At 38.5% G+C, this 24,647-nt stretch overlaps 1 protein-coding gene across 3 annotated transcripts in view; it reads right to left on the reverse strand.

Moving 5' to 3' along the window:
• Plcb1 (phospholipase C beta 1) overlaps positions 1 to 24,647 on the reverse strand; it is a 690,621-nt gene that overhangs the window by 465,698 nt on the left and 200,276 nt on the right. For all 3 annotated transcript variants that reach the window (XM_003476583.5, XM_063248714.1, XM_013159777.3), the window contains one exon: positions 3,155 to 3,223. In XM_003476583.5, coding sequence (XP_003476631.1) covers positions 3,155 to 3,223 — 69 coding nt within the window. The remainder of the gene's footprint in view (positions 1 to 3,154; positions 3,224 to 24,647) is intronic.

The following is a 24,647-nucleotide window of genomic DNA, read 5'->3' on the forward strand; positions in this document are numbered from 1 at the left end:
ACTGGTGAAGTGTATAAATAAACACCCTGTGATGGTTGAGCAGTTTCTGCGCTGCCATTGGGAGAGAGGGCTCTACTGGACCTCAGCTTTTTGTATTCGGACTCTTAACTTTATTTCTCCATCCTGCCACCATCCTTCTCTTTGGGAACTTTGAGAGCTGTGCTGGAGGTGGTAACCTTTTACTCTAAGTTCTGCTGTTTTTGTTTCAGGTATCTTAGTAGTGTCCTGTCTGGCTGTCCTCCTGTGCCAGCATGCTTTCCTCAAGAAGGCATTTTACTGTACTCATGCTGCAAGATGCCAATGGACAGCTAGTCCCTCTTTCAGCCCACAGAGTCCAAGGATTGAAAAGGCACCCCTTTCCAAAGCACCAGAGCGCAGACTAGAGAAAAAGAGATGCTGAGCAATGATGACATTAACTAAACTCTCTAATGGGATTTTGCTTCAACCCAGCATGTACACTGAAATTTGCAAAACATTCCAAACATTTCACATAGATTGTATTATTTCTCCAATTTAAACTGTGCCTTTCTTTGTCAACTTAAAGACTTTCCAAATTAAGTGAATGAAATAAAAATTTACCCCTGCAAATATGATTTGAAATTTTAAATAATAAAAAAGGAATAATGAGAGGCTGGGATATAGTCCAGGGACAGAACACTAATCTGGCAGGCTGGGTACCCTGGGTTCAATTCCCACCATAGGAAGAAAAATAAAAAATAGCAGCTAATATTCACTGCACGTTTTTTAAAAATCAGCTCTAATTTTGCTGCAAATTTACCTTTCAAAATACTGATGCCCACATCATATCTATATAAGTTAAATTCATGTAGCACCAGATGTTTTGGCAAAGGGAAACAGGCAGGATTTTTTAAAGTTTCCCAATCCCCATGAGCTGGTAAAGTTGTAGGAAAGCTTTGCTAATGAGTTATTTCCTTTATTCCTTTTAGCAACCGTATGAAGTACTTATTATCACTCTCACCAATAAGCCCATGTGGAAGAAGTCTGAAACTTAGGAAGGCCACATAGGTAATCTTCCAGAGGACCAGGTTTTGAAAATATTAGAGGAGGTTGCTCTTACACACCAGAAAGAAAGAAGGGAAAAAGCCAAGAGAAAGCAAGCGGCCCCTCAAACCATCTGTTAGCGGAAACAACAAAGCCAAAGTACTCCAAGTGTCAAAGTCTCTCTTCAAGAGAAGCATTTCAGAATGTAACAGTGGTTTATCAGCTGAGCAGAACACAGATGCTACTCTGTTCATTTTCTAACATCCAATAGCCATTTATCAAACCACATCCATAAATGGAACATTTAACTGCTAACCTAGGTGTATACTGCAATAAAAGAGACAGATTCCAGCCTGAAACTCTCCATGTGGCAGGAGAATTGACTTTGAATACTGATGCCAGAGACACAGCAGGGTCTTCTTTGGTATACACAAGTGTCTTTACCCAATATTGATAGTGAAATTTTAAGTTAAGCTAATAAACTTGAATTAAAAGACAAATGTCATTGCTGAGTTACTGATGTCTTGTGCTCCTCAGAACTAACAAGTTTATGTGAAACTTGTTGAAATGATGTTAGGAGAAGAGGAAAAGATTTTTCCCTACGCTAAAAACTAAAAACAATTTACAAAAGCTTTAATTATAGGTTGAAAGAATAAACCATTGAAATTCCCTGCTACTAGGAGATGAAAATAGAGCAGGTTCAGTGAAACAGTTTTAGACATTCTCTTGAAATGCATTTGACTTTTCTGCCTAACAGTTTTTAGTTTGCACCATCTTCCCATGCATGATTCCGTCCTGTTCAGCCCCACACCATCATCAGTATCTTTGCCCTATGACAGAATCTGCTAGTACACAGGCACTCCCATGTTCCAATCCTCCAGAATAATCATTCCAGTTTTTTTTTTTTTTTTTTTTTTGTATTTCCAAAGCAACAGATCATTTGGGATGTCAAAGAAACTATTTTGACTTTTAAGAGATAAAACAAAGTTGTAGGAAGGTACTCAAAAAAGAAAATCACTAGTTTCATATCAATTGTGGAAAGAGGCAATATGCTCTTAAATGGCAATTGTACCTATCTTTTTGCTAATACATACTCTGCTGGAAATGAAGCACTGAAAGAATTAAAATTTAAATATGATAAAGAAAACTTTTCAACTGTCATGGCAAGTTAACACATCTGCCGGTAGCCTCTGCCAGACTAAAATTATGTGTCATCTTGATTCAACAATTTAGTATTCAAAAAATACATAAACTGAAAACCTTTCTTTGAATACTTCTTTAGCAAGTTTTTCAAATCAGAATAACAAACAAGATCTTGCACAGTTGATCTGAAAGTATGCTGGTCTTCACTAGAAACATTTTCATGAGAATGACCACATGTTTTTAGCTTCATGGGCAGAATTATTTTAATTGTATAGCAATTGAGCTACAGAGAATCTTCATTCGTCCTATCTAAAAGTTATTTCACTTATGCTTAAAAGGCTGAAAGACAGTTTTCCAAATAATTTCAACCACATCTTAACCATTTAAAATTTACCAGAACATGCTAAGTATCCCTCATCTAAAATGCTTAGGATAAGAACAGTTTCAGATTGTGGATTTCTTCAATTTTGGAATATTTACAGGGATATAATTAGTTACCTCGGGGATGGTGTCCAAGTCTAAATGCAAAATTCATTTGTTTCATGTGTGAAATTTGTTTATACTTCATCTCCTCCCCATATCCTGAAAAGAATTTTATACCATAGTTTTACTGTACCTATGTTTTAACTGTGGCTCATGACACGAGTTGGTATGGAATTTTCCACTTATGGTGTTCAGTTGAGGCTCAAAAAGTTTCTAATATTAGAATATTTTGGATGCTAAATTTTTCCAGTTAGGGATTCTTCACCTGTTACTCCAGCATTGTTATTTTTTTCTCATGCAAATATAAAATGGGAGGGCTTAATGTAAACCCCTGTGTTCACTGCCCATATGTTCATTCACATATTCCACCTTTTCATTAAAAATGGAAGTGATTAGGGCAACCTGGCTTCTGTGTTTTACAACATCTACAACAGAAGAACTTTTAATTGGGGCAATTAATTGATATCATGACACAGATAAATAATCAAGGCAGCAGCTGGTGTTCGCACACCGCTCTGCTTCCTACCTTGGGAGCCTTGGCATGCTTCCCACACCTGGCATCCTTGACAAGGCTGAGATCTAACAGCTCCGTCTCCTGGAAGGCAAAATTGTGAAACTGTTAAGCAGCCACATATATTTTCTTTCTTTGTTTTATGTCATTGACATCACTTTAAAAAAAATAATATTGTCTTGAGACTTGCCTGAAGATTTCTCTGCAGTTGGGGTAGTTTTTCAGTTTTTCCTTCTTTTTTTTAATCACTTCTTAGTTGAGTTGGGATGGAAATAAAGATTCGTAACTGATAACTGCTCAATTTACTATACAGTCTAATACATTTTGAAAGAATAAAGCACATGTCTGAGTCCCCAGTTCTTCCAAGCCATTCCTAAATCACAAGGCACCAGGCCTTCTCATTCCACAGTTGAAATACAATTCTGGAAGTCACAGGATGTAGATGGGGAAAGGGGATGAGGGGATGTCCATGGAGATGGAGGATCAGAGAGGTAGATGGAAACGGATGCTCACATGCACGTCTGGCTTCTTGGCTCTGAGCAAAGATATGGACCTGCCATCCCCACCACGTCTTTTGCACCCAAACCTGATGCTTAATCTTTTGATTTATGTATTATCCATTATAGAACATTTGCAATAGGCTAGTTACTCTAGGGTATAAGGCAGATAAGCTATGACTGCTGCTCTGTCTTGCTATCAGGTTATGGGGCAAGACAAGGTAGATATGTCAATGCCAAATTTAAAGTTAACTGGTATGGAAGGTTAGCAGAGAAAATATAGTTTCTCACATGTGCTCTAAGGAAAGTTCCAGGAGGAGTCATTAAGCTTGGAGAAGAGAGGTGGGGAAGAAAAAAGAGGGCTCATTCCAGGTGACCAGCACAACACAAGCAAAATATCTAGACAGGAATAGGCCAGAGGTTTGGGTTAAACCTTGAGACACTTGGAGATAGAGGATATTGCAAGAAAAGAGAGTAAGGAGAAGGACTGAGAGGCATCGAAGAACAGCAAAACCACAGGCATGGTGACAGTGTAGGAAGGGGTTCATGTGTGTGATATTCAGGATTCCATCCAAACAGAGGTTAGACCATGTGAGGAGAATCATGGTGATGCGAAGACAGAGGATGAGAAACTCTGAAGTTTTCCTATAGGCATGAGCCATGAAGTCTGTGACATAGTGTCACCAACTTTTACAAAAGACCAGCCACCAGCCAGATAGGACAGGCACACAGCCGGATGAACAGTACAGGGACAGCAGATGTCCAATATGTATTTCCTCAACAATGAGCCAGGTGGGTGGGTCTCTTTCCTTAGGAAAGACAATAGAGAATAACTCAGGTGCCACGGGCTCCTAGACAGAGTGCCTGCAACTTCCCCCAGAATCTGAGAGCCCTGAGTACAGCTACTGATATTCCCAGGCAGCTTTTTCAAACAGCTACTGCCAATTACAAATGCATTATGCAACATCACCTGATTATTGTCCTAAGGTTTCAGAATAATAAGAGTGAGATGTGGATAAAGCCCCTCCTGTGGAGCTTTCTACACAGCCCGTCCAACAGAACACCTGCCTCTGGCTCATGTTTGAGGGATACAGGCAGATAGGAGCTGGTCCTCTTCTCTTCATATTTAGACAAGTTTCTCTGTCCATATTGTAGAGAATCTCTTAATCATCCTATGCTGAAAATTCTCCTAAGGCCCAAGTTATGTCATTTGATAAGTGGCAACCAGATAATGAGCCATCAGGACAAAACTGCAGTGTTACAGTTTCCTTATGGCCATTCGACCACCACAAGGAAAGTTCCCAATGAGTGTTACAGAACAGCAGTATCAACAGGAACTCATTGCTTCTTGTGGGTCAAAAGATCATAGAGCTCTCCCTGGAGAAGAAGTAAGACAACTCCAGGTAAAAAGTTGAACATCTGCCCTAAGTTTTTTTATCTCCACAGCAATGAAAATCAAAACCATTTGCTGGAGGAGAAGAAACAGAAAACAAACCAAGCTTGAAGACATTTGAGCTTCAAGACTGCAACTAACGAGAGTTTGAGAGACAGGACACTACAGGAAGATAGGTAAGAAGAAGGGGTGAAGGGTGAATATGGAGATAGAAAGGGACAGAGGAAAAGGAAGGAATATAGGCAGTTCAGGAGTCTCTATTTTCTTCAAAGGGACTCAGAAGTACCAGCAAAACGACAGCACATTTTGGAGGTGCTGATCTGAGGAAGCCATGGAAATAGAAATGTCATGCATTAATCCACTAAGCACTGTTTGCTGCACGCTGACAACGGATCAAATACTGGCTAATAATAAAGATCGCACCACAGATGCAAACCAGGTATCCATTTTGAGGGACTCAAAAACAAACCAATTATTACCCCCTAAAGAGACACTCTGAAGTGCCTGCAATCATGGGGTATCAAGGACTAGCGCACTCTTTTACCCAGACCGCAAGAATGAGGTGTTTGCCAGCCTTATCAATTTGTGTGTGGAGAACACAGAGACAGCTTCAGTGAGAAGAAAAAGCAAATGTAAATGCACAGAGGCCAGAATTGAAACACCACAAGGCACTGAGATGTGTGGCAGGGATATCTGGGAAGTAGTGACAACTTGTAGTCCTCCCTGGAATCCTCTCTATAAACCACTGACAGTTACATTTGGTTTACTTCTTTCTCTATATGCATTATATGATGATGTACATATATGCAGAATAAAATACTACACACATTTATCTAATTTCATAGCAACATTTTCTATTCAAACATATTCCTCCTAGTTAAACAGGCAGCAGTCTGAAATGTGACTTATTTGATTATCAAACAACCTGCAGTGCTCATTCTCCATGAAATAAAAATCTGTGTAATGAGACAATGAACATTGTTTTCTATTTTCAGCTCTAGAGGAAATGTTCATTCCCCAAACCACAGAGGGCTGGTGAAAGCCAGATGTCCTGCAGATTCACTATACCACAGGACTTAGAAACTTCTGTCCCACTACATGTCAAATTGCGTGTGCAGGAGGACCATGCAGCACCATCAGTGTGGGTAACATGGCAGGGGTCAGACCAAGGCAGAAAAGCTGTGCGTGGGCTCACTGGGCTAGAAAGTAAGGATTAAAATCAAGTCTCACGCATCTATTAACACAGAACACTATGCCCTCAGGGGTTTAAGTGCATCTGTTCCCTCCTCCACTAGGAAGAAAATGAGGAACCCAATGCACAGAACCACACAAATGTTATTTGGGTTATTAAAATGTTTTCTAAGTTAATTTTGGTGCATTGATAGTTTTCATGACCTGAAGTCATTATTCTAAAGCAGTGAATTGGTCCCTTTCTCAGTTCATTGAAGAGATACTGATTCTCACTTCGTGGGACTCACTATTCCTATGCTCCTCTCATTAAGAGAGGGAGGTCACATGAAAAGTAAACACTAAATCTGAATATAAATAAGGGCCCTGAAATGAATGAGTACCATTGATTAAGTGATGATGGTGATACCTTCCATACCAGTGGCTTTCAAAATGCAGGCTCTGCTTAGCGTCCCCTGGAAGGCTCATCCTTGGCTCATTGAGGTTAGGGCAGGCCTGGGAATCTGCATCTCCAATCACCTATAGGTAATGCTGATGCTGTAGGCCCAATGACCACACTCTAGGCAGTACTGATAGGTGCTCGCTCATAGGTTTGTTGCTACAGCTGCCCACAATTGAGAAAATTAGATGCACAGAATATTACTTTCTTTAGGGAAATGTTAAAAATGTTAGTCTTCTGAATATAAAAGTGTGAGGAGTGGTGAACACTCTAGGGTTGAATGTGACTTACCTGATGAAACGTGCCATCAAGTCCTCTTTTTACACATTCCTTTTTATCCAGTTTTACCTTATGCAGGTAAACAGCTTCGTGTTAAGGGACTGGAGCAACCACTGAAGTCATTTTACGCCTGCTAAAAGTGCTTCACTACTTGGCCTTCACATTATACTTTATAACACTGGAGAAGTTTTTATAAAAATGAAAGAAAAATGTTTATTTTCTCTGACTGCTGAACCCATCCAACAATGGAAAGGCTTTTGGGGTATCCAACAGCAGAAGACCTGCCGAGACAAGTGGAGGAAGAAAGCAGGGAGGGACATCTTTATCTCAAAATCACAATGCAAAGACTGGAGGTCACAGTCCTAGGGTCCCCTCTGTGAGTTCTGAAGAACTGGACACTTGCCCTTTGTAAGACCAGGTAAGAGTGAATTATTAGTAAGCAGGGAATGACACATGCTTAAATCTGAGCACTCTGGGAGGCTGAGGTAGGAGGAGCACAAGTTCAAAACCAGCCTGGGCAACTTAGTGACTTAGTGAAACCCCTGGTATTTCAAAAATGAAAACAAGAGCATGAACTCATAGTAATCAGGGTCTGGGAGAGACTGTGCTTCCTTGTAAAACAAAACAAAACAAAACAAAACAAAACTTCTGAATGAGTGGTAAGAAAATGGAGGCTTGCAAGCTAAAGGAGGACACAGTGATCTCTGATGTTTACTATTCAGCAGGAAGATTTCAATCCATCAGCCACAAACCTACTGTGAGGTAGATGAGCCATGAAATCCACCGCAAAGTCAGGGAAGAATACGATTTAAAACTCACCTCCTTTAGAAGACCAATTTCTGTGCTGTGCTGCTAAGTCCATTAGTCACCCAATATGTTATCGTGCTTCAAATTCACACAGTGTACAGCCAGAGCAGCAACGACAGTCACACACATTCGTACGGAATACACTAATGGGTGGTGCACATGGTGTGAGGATGCCTACTTCCGTATGTGACATATTCGTTCAATTGTTCAATTTTGATTTACCAAAGGTAGAATAAACTAATATATTTTACTGTCTGCCAACCATCTTTAAAAGGCCTGATCAAAAAACTATGTTAGAGCCCTTCAGTTAAGAGGTTTTAATTTAAAGGGAACCAGATGGACTCAGACTCAACTCTTTGTTCTTTGAGTTCATTCCATTCCTGAGGGAGTGAAAATCTGTAGGATGCAGCTCTTAAAGAAAAGAAAAGAAAAGAAAAGAAAAGAAAAGAAAAGAAAAGAAAAGAAAGAAAGAAAAGAAGATTCTTTGTACTATCTTCCACCTGGCCTTTCATTGCTATTTTCCCCCAGGCAAGGGCTTGTGCTTTTTCCACAATTTGTAAAAGAGACACCATGTACAGAACACCAATGGAAATGAGATGCACGGGTTATCAAGAACAACCACAGCTCAGAACACAGAAAGGCAATACATCTGGGTTCCCCTCTTTAAACACAGTAAAATTTAGTATAATGCAAATTTCATAAAGCTAGAGGCACCAAGTGCAAGTGCATTATTGGAATTATCGCTTGATATTAATGCAATATGAAGCAAGCTAGTACAAATGCTTGTGCTCCTGATACCATCTGTCAAACACAGATGCTGAGGCCGGCCACATCATCTTATGGGGCTGCTACAAAATTAACTGATGTTAAACTGCGATCTCCACTTAGCAAGCAGGGATTAAAGCACACTTATAAATTCTTTCTTATTCTTCCAACAGTCCCATTCCAAGTGAAAGGCAAGAGATCCTAGCAGAAGAGTCCCAAGTTGATAGGTTGAAAGATTTTCCTAGAAGAAAGCACAGAACACAAATGAAAAGAAAAATCTAAAAACTTAGCAGGTAGTTCTTAAAACAAATGCAGCTATTCCATGAAAACTTGAGACCTAAATAAGAGAAGTAACTTCCACAGAAAACTAATTTCACTTTTGTGTGTTGTTAATTAGATGCAAAGTAAGAGAAGAGGAGTTAAAAGAAAGGAAGAACACAAGATTTAAGGTTGGATTGTAACTACCTACAGACATGAGGTTTCTGGTCTTGGTTATGAATCTCTTAGCCAAAATCTCTTTAATCTCCCTTTGGACAGAGCTTAACAAAGAGTCCAGCATGAGACTGCATTCTGTCCCAGTTTGAGGAAAGAAATGATATCCTGCTGACCATAGTAGGTGCCATATGACTTGGGTTCTAGTGGGAACACAGTATATAAAATATCCATCAAATTCATCTTTACTCAGAAAACCAACCAGATGCCTGTTACAAACAACCTAGGGAAATCAAGGAAGTAGCCAAAAAAATATATATATATAGAGGAGAACTTCAATGGCTACTCATGTAACACCTATGGCTAAGACATGGCCCAAGGTAAACTTACAAGTCCAGAGAGAATTCACCATCCTATTCTTTCATTTAATACTTTTTTCTTGAGTATCTGCAACATGCAGACCGTCAGCTCAATGCCAAAGATACAGTGTTAAACAAACAGAAATTTCATGTTGGTCCCATGGAGAAGACAAAGTATATTCTAGGCCAGGCTTTGGTAAGTATCAATCTATGACTGGGGTGAGTACAAGAGTGGAGGACCAGGGTACTACAGGAGTTGCCACAGGCACAGACATGCTTCTGGGAAGCCATGATGCTGGTCATTATTAAAACAGGCAAAAAAAAGAAGTGGCTGAGTGGGAAACAGCGCTCAGGAAAAGAACTACATGAAGGCCCTAAAGGAAGAAGGAACAGGACACGTAAAAGACAGAAATAGCTGTGCTAGAATAGGGTGAGTGTTAATGTCTAACCACATGGATACTGTGGCCAGTATAAGGATTTTCTTAGTCATTCTAAAAGTAAACAAAGTTGTTCCAGGCTGGTATGAGCAGTTGTTTACTTTAATGGACCACTTTGACCTCAAGATATACACATTTGTCCCTTAGTATCCATGAGTGATAAGTTCTGCATCACCCAAGGCCACTAAAATTCACACAGATGCATGTCCCATACATAAATGACATAGTTTTGCATATAGCCTGCATACATTTCCCAGTATACTTTAAATTATTTTTTAATTACTACAAAGGCTAACATGATATAGATGCCATGTAAATAGTTATTATCCTGTATTATTTAGGGGATGATGACAAGAGTAAAGTATTTGTTGAGTAGACTGAATTACTGTCTTTTAGAATATTTTTGATCCAAGGTGTTTGAGGATGCTGAACACAAGATCCAAAGGGCTTGATTGTGCTTTTGAAGTTAAGTGGGTAGGGTTAGTCTGGAGTGGAAAAATCTGTGACAGAGCAGAAAAGAGGGAGAAGAGAAGGAGATAGGACACAAACCAGAAGACTCTTAGGTTCCAGGGGCCAGGTGAAAGCACCTCCAGTGGAAGGAGTGCTTATCAGTGTTGAAAGCTGTCATGAGACAGAGTCCAAGCAATAAAAACTATGAGAATTACTGTGATGAAATGAAAGTTTCCTATCACTCAAGGAGGCAAAGTCAAACAACATAGGTAATTAGAATAGCTATACTAATCATCACTATCAACCAGAGGAACCAGCCATGTGCCAAGGACTGGGAGACATAATTCACAGACATGATTTGATTTGTGCCTGCAAAGACACTATTACGTCACTATCCCACTCCTCCACTCTGCAGCCCAGGGAACTAGCAGAGAAGTTCAATGACGACTGTTGATCAACTGGGCAGCTTCACCACAGATCTCAACATTTTGTACGAGCTAGGCAGAATCCTAAGAGCACTGCCATGCTTCCTGTTCTGTGACGTCCTTACATTTGTCCAGTCAACCCCTCCTTCTGATCATGAACAGAATCTGCAACTTGTTCCTAACCAATATAGTATAGCAAAGATGAAGAGGTTTTCCAGGTATCACTAAGGCTCCCAGTTAAACAAGAGAGTTAACCAAGAGAGAGTGATCCTAGCCTTTCCAAAGAGGCCCCAGAAGTGAGGGACTTAAAGCAGCAGAGATTCTAATCCAATGCCTATGTTGGGTACTGTGTAAGAAGATGAAGGCCTCGAGGAGACAAGAGCCCCAGCCCACCAGTCTCAAGAAAGTGAATTCCTGCAGCAACCTGAAATCCAGCCCCAAACACACCTTCTCCATGGCCTTGCTGAATCCCTGATCCTCACAAAACAAGAGATGATACATGCTTCTGGTTTAACCCATGCGTATAATTTTCATGAACCAATAAATAACTTACACACTCTTCCCAATATGTCTGAGTTCAGTGAATTTAATTCAAAAAGGAGTGCCGATAAATTTATATATATTGGCACCCAGCCCAGTAAAAAAATGACTGCAGTGCCATGAGTGTCTTCATGCCCAAATAGAAACAACTACCGCCACAAAAACAGAAGAGATTATTAGATGAAGAAACTGAATCCCAGGTGTTCAAGTGTACCCAGACTGGGTACAAGATAGAAGAGGAGCACATACATTCCCAGCCTTATTGTTTTGTCCTGAATTACTCCTCAGTATTGATAAAGTACCAGGAATACTGAGTAATACAAATCAAAGGAAAACCTACTTATCTTTGTTCATGCATAAGAAAAGCATACAGTAATGAATAATTAAATAACTATATATTAGTAATACATAATTTAGTATTAAGAATACAGCATACATTTTCAGGCGTTATACCTGCACAAGGCAATGTGAAATGAGTCAGCAGACAGATAACTTTTTCTTTGTGAATTACTAGGTGAGATAAGATCATTTAGCCTTAATTGTTCAATAGCCAAATTTTCACATTCTTTCTTCAGCAACCTGAGAAATTTTTGTACTCATATGAGAATAAAGTATATTGTAAGTTAGAAGCTCAGTGTAGCGAAAACTGTACTCTCAGCACCAAAACTTTATAATGACATAAAATTTATAAAATTTCATCACAGCAGCATTTATGGTTGAGCCGGATGCATCTATGACTCTCAGGGGAAAATTGTCATACCTGTTTAGTATGATTCTAGAATACATTATCTTAGAAAATAGCATTAGCCAATTTTTTAGATATGAAGATGAAAACCAGGTAAATTTTAAAATGATAGGAGCTACCTTCATTTTCATGTCCTTTGGCAGAGATTATGAAAAACTAAGGGAAAAAACCATAATCGCTAGGGAATATTTATACTATTATAAAGAATAACATCAAGCATATTTCAGATCTTTATGAATAATATGTTTTATTTTACTACTTATGTGTTAACAAGCACCTAATGCTATGATTCAGCCATTTTGAGAATGAATGATATTGCATTTGTTAAGTCTTAAAGAATAATCTCAGCTACAATGATGAACACTGCCTTCTCACAGTTTGGTATTACTGCCTGTGTCAAGTAAAAGTAATCATGTGGCCTAATCGAATTAACTATAAATAGCACCAATCATTTTTCAAACACTTTCATAAGAGCTGAAAAGTATCTTCATGAATATTTTGGGTAAGCACAGAATCTAATTTTCATAAAAGGTCTTTTGAAAAGAAATATGGAAATGATATAGATTCATCAGGCAAACAAGCTGTTTCCACTTGAGAAGTCCAGATGATTTAAATGTAGCCAGATTGTCCCTTTGAGTCATCTAAAATGTTATCTCTGCTTCACACCTATTTTGTTAGGGTTGAACAGCCAGCCACGTTTTTTATCTGCCAGGGCAAGCTGCTTCTTTTCCCTCGATCTTACCTTAACATAATATTTGAAAACACCATTTATCTGTTTATATGACTGATATTCCTTCATTAGTCCAGAGCAGTGGTTCTCAAGAGTGATCGCTTGATTAACCATATCACTATTACTTGGGAACACATAAAAAAATGCAAGTCTGTCCCCACTCTAGACCTACTGAACCAGAACCTCTGGGGAGGAGCCCAACAATCTGTTTCTTTGGTAAGCCTCAAGGTCATTCACATGCAGTCTGAAGTTTGAGAGCTTTGCCCTAGATCAGAAATGGAGACAATGGTGGTTCACAAAGAAAACTAATTAACCAGGGCTGGGACTCCTAGGACATTAGAGCACTTGGACAGGCTACCTGGAGCCACCAACAAATAAATGCATCAGAGTCCTAAGAGCAGTGACTGAACTGGTGATCAGACTATTCAGGAACAATCAGAAGCACGGATATCAGTGCAAATTAAAGCAGCAGTTTCCACACTGGACTCCACAGGCCAAGCAGAGCTAAGGAAAACTTACTTCTTCACATGCTGGCCTATTTGCAGATGTGACTCAACCATGTGCACGATAACTTCTGGGCTGGCAACTAGTGTGCTTCCTTTTCTCTTTACTCCTGCAATCATGGCAAGTCTGGTGACTTCTGAATTTTGGGGAACACACACAAATGGCATTTATCCTTGTCTTACTTTAGAAGCCACTTTGTAACAAACAAACAAAACCAGAAAGTTTTGTTTTTCTCCTTTAGCTATTTATTCCAAAATATAACACATCTTTTTCTGTGAAAATGTTTACATTTTATCCTCCTAAGCTTCCTCCTGTGTTCCAGCAACCATTGGACTCTGAAGAACTTTTCACCTTACATGACTTTGTGACTACACAAAGAGTTAATGCATTTCCCAAAAGAAGTCACTTTAAGTTGACAAGTACACATCAAATACATGGTTTTATTTTTTTTTTTCCTTTTGAAAGAAAACTTGCTTTTTGCAATCACTTTTGGTTTTCTGGCAAGACAAAAGAACCCAACTGAGTCTTTTCCAATGCTAATTTGTGCCATATGGACTAGGGAGTCCAATGGGGAGTACGAGGCTTAATGAATTTTCCTGAGCTGAACATTCACTGAGTGGATCAATGAATCAGCCCCAAAGTCCTCCTGATGTGCTGTAAATTCACCAGAAGTAAACTCTCCTTCTGATTCAACTGTTGATCAACCTGAACACCGACAGAAGTACACAAAAGAGGCCAGCTCCATACTAACAGCCATGAATGACTGCAAAAACTGACTACATCTGAGGCCATTTTTCAGTTATTCAGGAAATCTGCTTCAAGTCTATATAAGAAACTGTTGCTGTTCCCTTGAGTCCCTGCTGGGCCCACTTATTGGCTTAACACACCCACCACGGTCTGCACACTTTTCTCCTAACAAGTGGCTCTTGTGGCCACCAGGAGCTGCTTCACCCAGATGAGCAGAGAGCAAGAAGTGCCCGGAAGGTGACATTCCCAAGCAAGCTCACAGCCCTAGACAGTCAGGTGCCCAGCACCTGTCTCTGAGAGCCTGAAGCTCCCAGAGGTTACCTGTATTCCGGAGCACTCGGCAGGTGGGGTTAGGGCCAGTACTGCCCCTAAAAGCTTGCCCTTGCCTGGCCCTTCTGTGGGCCACCATCTCTACATTTCCTCTTGCCTCCTGGGATCCCATCTTTAATAAAACCCTTTACAACCCTTTCCATGGGGTCCTTTTCCAGAGTACCATCCGTTTTCACTTGTAAACAATCAACTTAGAAAATATTAAACTTCAACTGATTTTGAATCACCTGCGTACTATTTGTCAAATTGCAGTTACTGTTATATCAATTATTTTTTTTTTGGCTTTAATATATTTCTGTAAGTTTTTAGAATTTTTTTAACAATCTTTGCTGAAAATTGTTTTAATTACTGTATCATACGAGCTAAATAAGCATTCACTGAGACATGAGTCTCAGCATTTTAACTTGCATCATCTTTAATCAGATTTTAAAAGTTTAAAATACTTTTAAATATATGATACATAATATGTATCAGCTGATATAATATATAGTTTCCTCAAAAACATGATCATATCACAATCTAATGACCAAGCCTGATTTTTAAAAAGGAAGAATATCTCTTCCTAAAATGATAAATAAAAGCTATAAAAAGCATTGGTTTACCCAATCACCAAACAGACAACTGTTATCATATTCAAAGAAATGTCTGTATCCTTTGTTTTACTTTATTCTTGATGAAGATTTATTTCATTTCTACCACCTACTCTGACTTTCCTTCCTTTAAAAAACAAAAATCTGCCCACAATGGAACATATAAAACCGTATTCCAAAGATGAATAAAAATGACTCATTTCATCACTTCATCAAAATATTACTTGAAACATAAATGAAGAGAGGCTTTTTAAAAGCAGTTTTTTATATGCATAACATTTTTATAGGCCTATTTGCGAAGCCCGCTGATTTGGTATCACCCATCGCCTCTTTATGAATGGGAAGAGCCTGGGGACAAGCAGTCATAGATTCGGAGTGGGAGGAGGACAGCTTCGAAAGCCCACACAGGGAAAGGCGGTCAAACCAAGCAGTTCCGGCCTGTTTCAAAACTGTTAAAGTAAATATTTTAAGTGCTTTCACCAGAAAAGTGGTTCAAAAATGTGAGGTGATAGAAGTGTTCATTCAATCATTTTACAACACATATGTATCTTATCACAGCAGTCATACTGTGCCCCTGAAATATTATAACCATATACAATTATATTGTATACAATTATTTGTCAGAAAAAGTTCTTACTATTTTAGAGATGAGAACTTTTAGGAACAGGAAAGGTAAAAACATGAATCATTAAGGGATTGCGTTAAATGTTTACTGAGGATTAAATTCCAGAACAAAGCATGTGGGCTATGCGAAAGTTACCCACCAAGAATCCTGGGATCATTCAGAGATGGCACAGATTTGAAAGGCAGTCATGAAACTGGGACTTAAAATTTTATAGGAATGAGACTTTAGTAGCTGTTGGGCAAAGGAGGGAATTTTTATGATCTCCATGTAAGTTAACTAAAACCAGACGTGGTTTAAAGAGAGGGTAGAAACTTAAATTAACAGACTAAGATGTGGACAGACATGGAAGGTGGGCAGTGGATTAGCAGTACAAAGGAAGTTTAAAGCATCTTACTGGAGTTCTTTTATTTTTTGAACTGGGGACTCTGGAGCAGTTTGCCTTATATGTTTTCTATTTGCACTGCATAAGAACGAGAAAGGAAATGATATTGTGTAAAAACTCTTTTATGGGGCCGAATGTTTACTTCCATTACTGCTTCAGAACAGTTAAGTCCAAACAAAATAAACAAGGGCAACTCAGAGAAGACATTGGTCTTGGACCAGCACATCTTGGAAGAAACCTTTGTGAGAAATTTCCTGAGTGGTTTCTTACATTCACTCCCCTCATTAAAAAAGGTTTGAAAAGGGGGAACGCAGTGCAGTTTGTTTCAATACACTGATGAGAATCTTTGAAAGATCAGAGAATAGAAATCAGAAAAGAGCACAATAGAAAGAGATTTAATTAAGGAAAGAGAATGTTAGTACCAGGCCAGAGAACCCATGAAGACATTAGTTGCATAAAATTGCATCTTCCAAAATACATGAAGGGAACAAGTTCTTAGTGTAATGCAAAACATTAAAGCAAAAGTATTAAGAGGTTTTTTCCTATTATGTTTTATATTTTTCTGTTGTATAACAAAAATGTGTCAGGAAAGGAACAGAGAATAGAAAGAACGAAAGGAGGGAGGGAGAGTGATGGGCACACTGAACCTGGGATCCCAGAACCTCTCCAGGCCAGAAGCTCTCCAAGCTGAGCGGTGCAGGCCTGCCGCCGAGGCCACCTGTGGGCTGGCCAGCCCTGCAGACGCGGGGTGGAATAGCAAACACACCATGGCATACAGCGGGAAGAGGAAAAAAGGCCCAGCTCTCAGAAAGGCAGCCTGCATGATGAGGACAGCAGTTTTGTTGTGATTTTTTTTTTTTTTTTTTTGTTGGTACCGGAGATCGAACTCATGATCAAGTGCTTGCAAGGCAGGTACTTCTGCTGCTGAGCTAAATCCCGAGCCCTAGGACAGCAGTTTTGACCTGAAGGTCCCTGAAAACTGGCTCTGGGGTGCTAAAGGGTGCCTTTGGCCTTGTGGTTTCTGCTCATGCCTTGGCATGAATTTCAGCCTGTCGAGGCTGACGAACAAACACTCTGAGAACACACAAACCATAGCCTGGTGCCACACAGACAACCAGGAAAAAGCAGTCTTTCGGTGACTCTTCAGGAATATTAAACAGGTGATGAACTGTGAAGTGTCTGACAGTGGGATCACGCCCAAGTGAAATGGCCATTGGCAAAATGCAAAGTGTGATTCCTCTGCATCCCTCTCCTTCTGTCAGAGTGTGACGGTATCATCTCTAACACCACCTTTGTAAACAGAGTTGAGGAAAAAAATAATAAACGACAGTATTGTAAGTTTTCACCCATGGCAAGATTGCAGTAATGAGGAGTCGCTGCCTTCTTCAGGTGCTGGGCAGCCTCCCTTTCTCTCAAGCATCTTTCACTCCAGACCGTCGCTTCGCAGAATGACACTACAGATCGACAGCTTTGCTCACCTTCAGAAGATTGTCCTGTAGGTTGATTCTAGGCAATCACAGACCCACAAAAAGGACCTATTTTGACTTTCATTTGTTCATTCCACAACATATAATGTTGTAATAAAACTTAATACTCTAAAATTTTGAACAACTACATTCATAATGTCTTATGCAGCCAAAATACTGACCAGCGTCACTCGCCTTGGGTGTCTAATTTTCTACCTAAATAACTCATGAGGGAGTAACATAGGTGTAGAGGATCCAATAGGAGAGATCACAGTTTCTTTATTGTGCATTTTTTTTTCTCTTTGCTCAGAGGAAAATAAAATCTAAATGTAAATCTTCCTCAGAATTACTTCCTTTGTATTATAAAAGCAAATACCCAGGAAAAAGAAATTGAAATCTGTTTGGCTCCGACCCTGGACTCCTATTTAGTGAAAATATTCTACCTTGTTTTTCCTTAAAGCGTCAGTGATTTTCTTGTTATTCTCCTTAATATTTGCGCAACTTATTCCCTGTATAACTCTCATCCACTCACTTCTGTCACCCTACTACTCTGACAGTCACCACTGAGGCGACATCATAAAAACCTATAGTGTTGCACGAGCCCAGTTATTTCAGTTTTCAATTGCAAGTCAGATGAATCACATTTGCTCTATATGGGTCAGTCAAAATTAAATACAGAAATCTCCATGCACCCAAATTGGTGCCTCATGATTATGGAATTAAATTAACCTGAGTCTTAAGCACTGTATGTCTTTTGGCATTATTATTATTATTATTACAAAAGCTGAGATATATGAACAGCTCAACCTCAGAGAAAGTGCTTAGAGTTGATGACTTCCTCTTTCCCTCCTGGTGTTATCTGGTGGAGGATCAGTGGTGTCTCTAGCCCCTAGGCCAGCAGCTTGAGTATGGTTTGGGAATGGTAGAAACCCAGATTCTGGGGCCTTGACCCAGACTCTCTGCATTGGAAACTCCAAGGTGCAAACCAGCAATTTGTGTTACATGAAACTGTACCAGTGATTTCATGAAACTCTGCAGCTTGAGAAGCTCTGCAATGGACACAGAGACTGGAAACAGACACTGTGTGACTATGTCAGGGTTTCTTGCCCTTAATAATACTCACGAACACATTTACTTCAAAAAGCACGTTGTCTTATTTAAATGAAATATTTGCTGCATATGATGATGATCAGGTGTTATTTTTAAATAAAGTACAAATCTGACTATAAATATGCTAGAGGGAGAAGGAGAGAGAGAGAGAGAGAGAGAGAGAGAGAGAGAGAGAGAGAGAGAGAGAGAAAGAGAGAATTAGTGCAAATATAAAGAGAAGTCCCAGGCACGGTGGAGTCTTACTTTGTATCATATCCATTCTGCAAGTCTATTTTTAAAGTTAAGAAGGAAAATTCAGTAGGAAGAAGCTCTTTGCTGCATTAAAGGTCATTTGATGCTGGGACTCTAGTGATTGCTTAATATCATTTTAAGCATATGTAGTCATTTCCAAATGCTTTAAAAATGCTTTCTGATGGCATTACTATTAAGCCAGCTCGGTTCTTCCCTCAGGGTAACAGAGGTCCATACCAAGCTTTCTAATGACTACCCTAATGGCCACCCTTAGCACAGGGTAGCCAGCTGTGTGTGCGTCCTAGTAGTTGCCCTGGGGGAAAACAAGAAGCAATCTTTACATCCACCCACTTGGTACAATTAACAGCAAGGTGTATGCACATGTCAATGTATAAATGGGTGTGTTACAACCATACTATGCACTGTGTTACGTTTTTGTGCATTTAAATTTTTGTATTAAATTTTCATTTGATTTTTCTTACAGAATTAGCCCAGTTCAGTACCACATCACATGAAAATCTGCTTTTACAACTTAGGGAGGAGCCTGAAAGTGAGTCATCATGTGACCTGGGTTTTGATGATAACTTGGATCATGTAAGCCAAAGAAGTTGTGAAAGTGAAGCAAAACAAGATATGATAGAGAAGAACAGAATGAAAACTTTGATTCAGATAAAGAAAAAAAAGGGAAATGTAAATAAGTATTTGATGAGTCAAAATGCTACAACATGGTCATGCATATCTGATCCAATATTAGAACTAGGCTGTTAGGTTCTGGCCAGGGGTGAAGACTATTGGATGGAATGCCAACATTATGATTCAATGTTGGAAATTATATGCAATGATCAATATGTTTTGAAATACATTAATAATGAAATACAAGTAAAAGATTCTATATGTATCAATATTAAAAACATATTTATCATGATACCTCACTATCTGAATTAAAAACCTTCAGAGCAGGACCTTATTTTAATCATTAGAATCTAAAGGTTTTGTGGAGAAGTAACAGATGTCACTTGAGATGGTGCTGAGATTTCTAGATGATAAGGACAGTTAAGATATTTGGTTTCCTTCAAAGTTTTCTATATCTTGTGAAAAAGAGACCCATCAAGAAAAAAAAAATCTGACAGTTTGGCTGTTATTCACTCATTTTTTGAAAGTTCTGTTTCAAATTGTTGAAAAATGTATACAGCATGTGAACATGTAACAATTGATGAATAACTTGCATCATTTTGTGATTGTTGAAGCATTTAGTGATAGATGGTATAAAAATAGGGTACAAAATATAGTATAAAATATATCCTATGCTAGATATAAAGACATTTTATACCTTTAATTTAGAAATTTAACATGAAAAAATGTTCAACAGCCCTGGGCATTTGAGAGATGCAAATTAAAACAACACTGACATTTCACCTCACCCCAGAAAGAATGGCTAGAATTAAGAAATCAACCAATAACAAATGCTGGAGGACCTATGCGGGAAAAGGAACCCTTCTCCATATTTGGAGGGAATTCAGACTGGTGCAACCACTGTGGAAATCAGTGTGGAGATTCCTCAAAAAACTAGGATTGGAAGTCCCATTAGACCCAGCTATCTCCCTTCTAGGTATCTTCTCAAAAGAATTAAAAACCTCATACCACAGTGATTTATGTTTGTCCATGTTTATGGCTGCAGTGCTTATAATAGCCAGATCTTAGAAACAACCTAAATGTCCATCAACTGATGAATGGATAAAAAAGATGTGGTATTTCTATATAATGGAATACTATTCAGCTACAAAGAAAGATTAACTGGACATTTTTAGAGGTAAATGGATGCACCTTGAGAACAAACATATTAGTGAATAAATATGTCACATATCTATAATCATCCCATTGCTTCATTAGGAAAAAACACGTATTCTGTCCCAGCGAGAATGACTTCAGCTAAGCACCAACTCAGGTCACATCTGCCTCTACTTTAACTAATCCACTGTGAGCCATTTTGAGTTGACTTTTGGATGTATTAGGAAATTTTTGATGTGCTATAAGGTTTGGGTTTTTGCATGTGAATATCCAGTTGTTCCAGTGTATTTATTGACAGTAGTATCCTTTCTCCACATAACTGCTTTTGCATCTTTGTCAGAAGGCATTGTCCGTTATGTGGGTATCTATTTTGGGACTTCATAATGGTACTTTGGCGGTTTGTCTACCTTGATATCAATGCTGTTTTGTTATGATTGGTGTAACTTTATGATAAGTTGTGAGATTGGGGAGGGTTATAGCTCTAATTTAGTTCCTTTATCAAAGTTGTTTATACTACGATGTCTTTTTTACTTTTTACAGAAATGTCAGAATTACAATGTTAAGCTGTATGAAAAATGATGCTGATAGTTTGATAAAAAAAAGAAATTTATCCTGGAACTCAGCCACCAAGTCTTTATTCATTCAGTAATAAATCTTATGACTTTGTGAACAGATATGTCACACCTATTTCAAAAGTAACCCAAATGTAATATTCGATAATTAGTTCTCTAATTGATGAGATTTGCATTGATGTTACATTTTCTAAAAGAATATCAGTTGGCCAGTGGCTAGTCCAGGAACCAGTAGCAAGAATAAATCCAAGAGTCCTAAAAAAAATGTTGCAAGTTCACAGCAGACAAATGTATAGTACAATATTTGGATTTCCAAAGCGGTAACATTGGCCTACCGTATGGAGAAAAAAAAATAGTATTGATTCTGTCAACATTAAACCATGATGATGAGAATGATAGTGAGGCCAGGGGTGGTGGTACACTCCTGAGGCTGAGGCAGGAGAATTCTATGAGTTCAAGGTCAGCCTGTACTCAATAGTTCAAGGCTTGCCTGGCAAGGCCCAGTATAAAAAAAAAAATCCCAACACCCCCCCCCCCCACAGATTGATAGTGAATCCTCCACACAAATGAAGTAGAAATGGTCTCATTTTACAACAAATGAAAGGTAGAGTAGATGTTGTTGAAGAGTTATGTGGTAACTCTGATGTCACTCAAAACACGAAGTGTTTGCCTTGATCCTAAACTTGTCAGACATAGTTTTATAGCTCACAAAGAAAATCACAAGTAAAAAATATCATGGAGAAATTTTCTTAGAGGATTGGAACTGGATATGATAAATGATCAATTATACTGAGGAAGAACAATATAGAACCACAAAAAGAACTCTACAAAAGAACTCTGGACTAGATTTGGGAACAGACAGGTGAAACATCACAAGAATCTCCTAAGAAAACAAGAAAATCAGCAAGATGTCAAGTACATCCTACCAAAGGAGACAGGGAAACAAAGCACGTGTGCTCACAGTGTAAGTGACATTTATGCAGGGAGCACGCTGGTGTCACCTCTGAAGACTGTCTTGGTGTGATAATTGAAGCAACGTTTATTTTGGTGGTAGATTTTTGTTTGTATTTTCAGTGATGTTCACATAGCCATTTATTTCTGCTGTTACTCTTTAGATCTTGTAAGCAAATAAATAGTGGATACTAAAAATGTTGATATTTTACCTAAACACACATTATGTAATAAAGAGGTAATATTTTACTTTATTGATACTTATTTGCCTGCTAAGTACACATTGTTTGATATAATAAAACTCATAAAATTAATAATCCCTCAATAGAAATAGTTTTTAAAAATAAACATGGACATTATACACCCTCCCCATAATGCACCTTTCAAAAAATTTGCTGTGATGTCCTCTAATGCTAAGAGTATGGAAAACTGAAGTGTTGACTGTCACCACTCCTCATGATGACCACTGAAGGAGATCTTATAACAGTGTTACCACCTCTTCCATACACAGGTTGGTGGGTTTGCAAGTTATGCAGAAAGCAGCCATGCAGAGCTGACTAGTTCTCCATTCAGATTTACATTTTTGCCTTACATAGTGCTGAAAAGAGATGGATAATTGCTTCCCACATCACAAAATATATTTCATGGCACTGCTAGCATTTAGGGAGGGTAAATAAGTAGTTCTCATAAATGGTACATGAATTGTGGAGATAAAGGTCATTGTTGGCTTAAACTTTCTGCTTTTCCCGAACTACCAGATTGGACAGAGTCTACCTAAATCACCAGCAGAAGATCATCTTTATATGAAAAGCACTCATACTGGACTCCTGCATGAATAAGAAATACTTTCTATTGTATTTAGATCATTGAAACCCTGGAGTTTATTCTACATAGCAGCTAAAGCATTTCAATTAATATAGGGCTTATATGACTTCTTTAAAGAACAAATATTACTTCAGTCATTAAGAATCATAGGCTTAAGAAATATTCAAAAATGTAAAAAACTATTATGAGCAAGGAAGCAATCTTATCCACAGTTTTTGATGGTTAAAGTAAGTAACATGCAATCCCACAGCTAGCGTCATATTCAATCAGGGTTCTGTGCTGTAGACTCTAATGTCACAGAGACCTCAATACATCTGGCTAACTCACTTCTCTGAACTGCTAGGTAAAAGCAAGCATTCTCTAACATAAATGGGATCAGCTAAATTCACAGAAACATTACAGTATTCTTGAAAAAAATTATACTATATTCCTATGTGTACAGGAATTTTTAGTGCTATCAATTAATTCAAGCCAGTGACACGAACAGGGATCTTAAATGTGAGACCTGGAGTAGAAATAATATTACCAGTATATGATGTTATTGTGAGGTTTAATAATGATGCATAAAATACAGAGTACGATGTCTGGTTTTTGAATGACAGTCCATAAATACAACATCTGGTTACTGTTACTCTAAAAAAAGTACATGGAGGCCTCTGTCAAAAGTTAAGAGAATAGAGTATATACCTGGAGCACTGCTCTCTTCTCTGTGGTTTCTTAGCAGGTGTCTTCCCTGACGTTCTAGCAATGGGAGTATTTTCCCCCATGGATCTCATCCTGCCAAACCTACTGTTTCCTCTTTTTAAACACTGCTTCAGTCCTTCTGAAGTATCATTTTTAAGTGTACAAACCTGCTGCATTAAGCACATTCATACAGTTGTGCCACCAGCATTATCATGCATCTCGGGGCTTTATATCATGCCCTCATTAAATGAGACCTCTCCATATTCCACACACACCCAAGCCCTGGTAACCTCCATTCTATATTCAAGTGTGATCCCTTTGTAATTTTCTTAAAAGAAGAACATAACATTTTGTTCAAGACTGGTTTTGGATATGTATAAAAGTTATAGAGACAATTACGTATGTCACTTGCTCCTATGTTAACACTTTATATTTGTGCAAAACATATGGTGGAATTAATAAATATTGATACTTTATATTGACTAACTTCTAGTCCTTAATTGGATCTACTGTTCTTTTATTCCTCCAACACCTCATCCAGGAAATCATATTATATTGATCCCATTTCTTTTTTAGGGTCTCTATATTGTGTTTCTTAGGATTTTTAAAATGACTTTCATAATTTGTAGGAATCTTGGTCAGGTATTTGGTACAGTATCTCACAATATGTGTAAATGAGCTTTTTCTCATGATCAGACTGGGGTTATGGGTTTGTGGAAAAAGACTAAAGAGATACAGTTTCCGCAGTGAAAACTGGTTAGAAATATAGGTGCCTATGCATCTATAATTACATACACAAATATAACTGTTTCCATGTTTATCCATCTGTATCCACAGGAAACTAAACTGTACTCCACAAACACATGGACTTCTCTAAGCCCACTGCCTTTGCTCCATTACTGCCTGTTATCAGGTAAGAACCCCGGCTGCCACCATCTGCCCTTTACCCAATTGTTCTTTAGTATGTACACAAGTGGTCTTCAAACCATTAGCCTCTTCCTCCTCCATGGAAAAAAGCTTTTTTGACTAAAGTCAGTTATTTTTGTTTTTAGTTTCATAGCTCCTATTCATTCCAGACAGTTATACAGTTCCTTCTACTATAGTTGTTTTATAAATTTGTGATACAGTTAATTCTTTGGTCACCATCTGCATTCCATCTTGGGTTTCCCTTGGTGTCTGCAGTAATTTTTTTTTAAAAAAATTGAATGCATTAATGT

The sequence above is a fragment of the Cavia porcellus genome, unplaced genomic scaffold (assembly GCF_034190915.1).
Source record: "Cavia porcellus strain 051 isolate PalLab524CR breed Dunkin Hartley unplaced genomic scaffold, mCavPor4.1 scaffold_5, whole genome shotgun sequence".
NCBI classification, from domain to species: domain Eukaryota; kingdom Metazoa; phylum Chordata; class Mammalia; order Rodentia; family Caviidae; genus Cavia; species Cavia porcellus.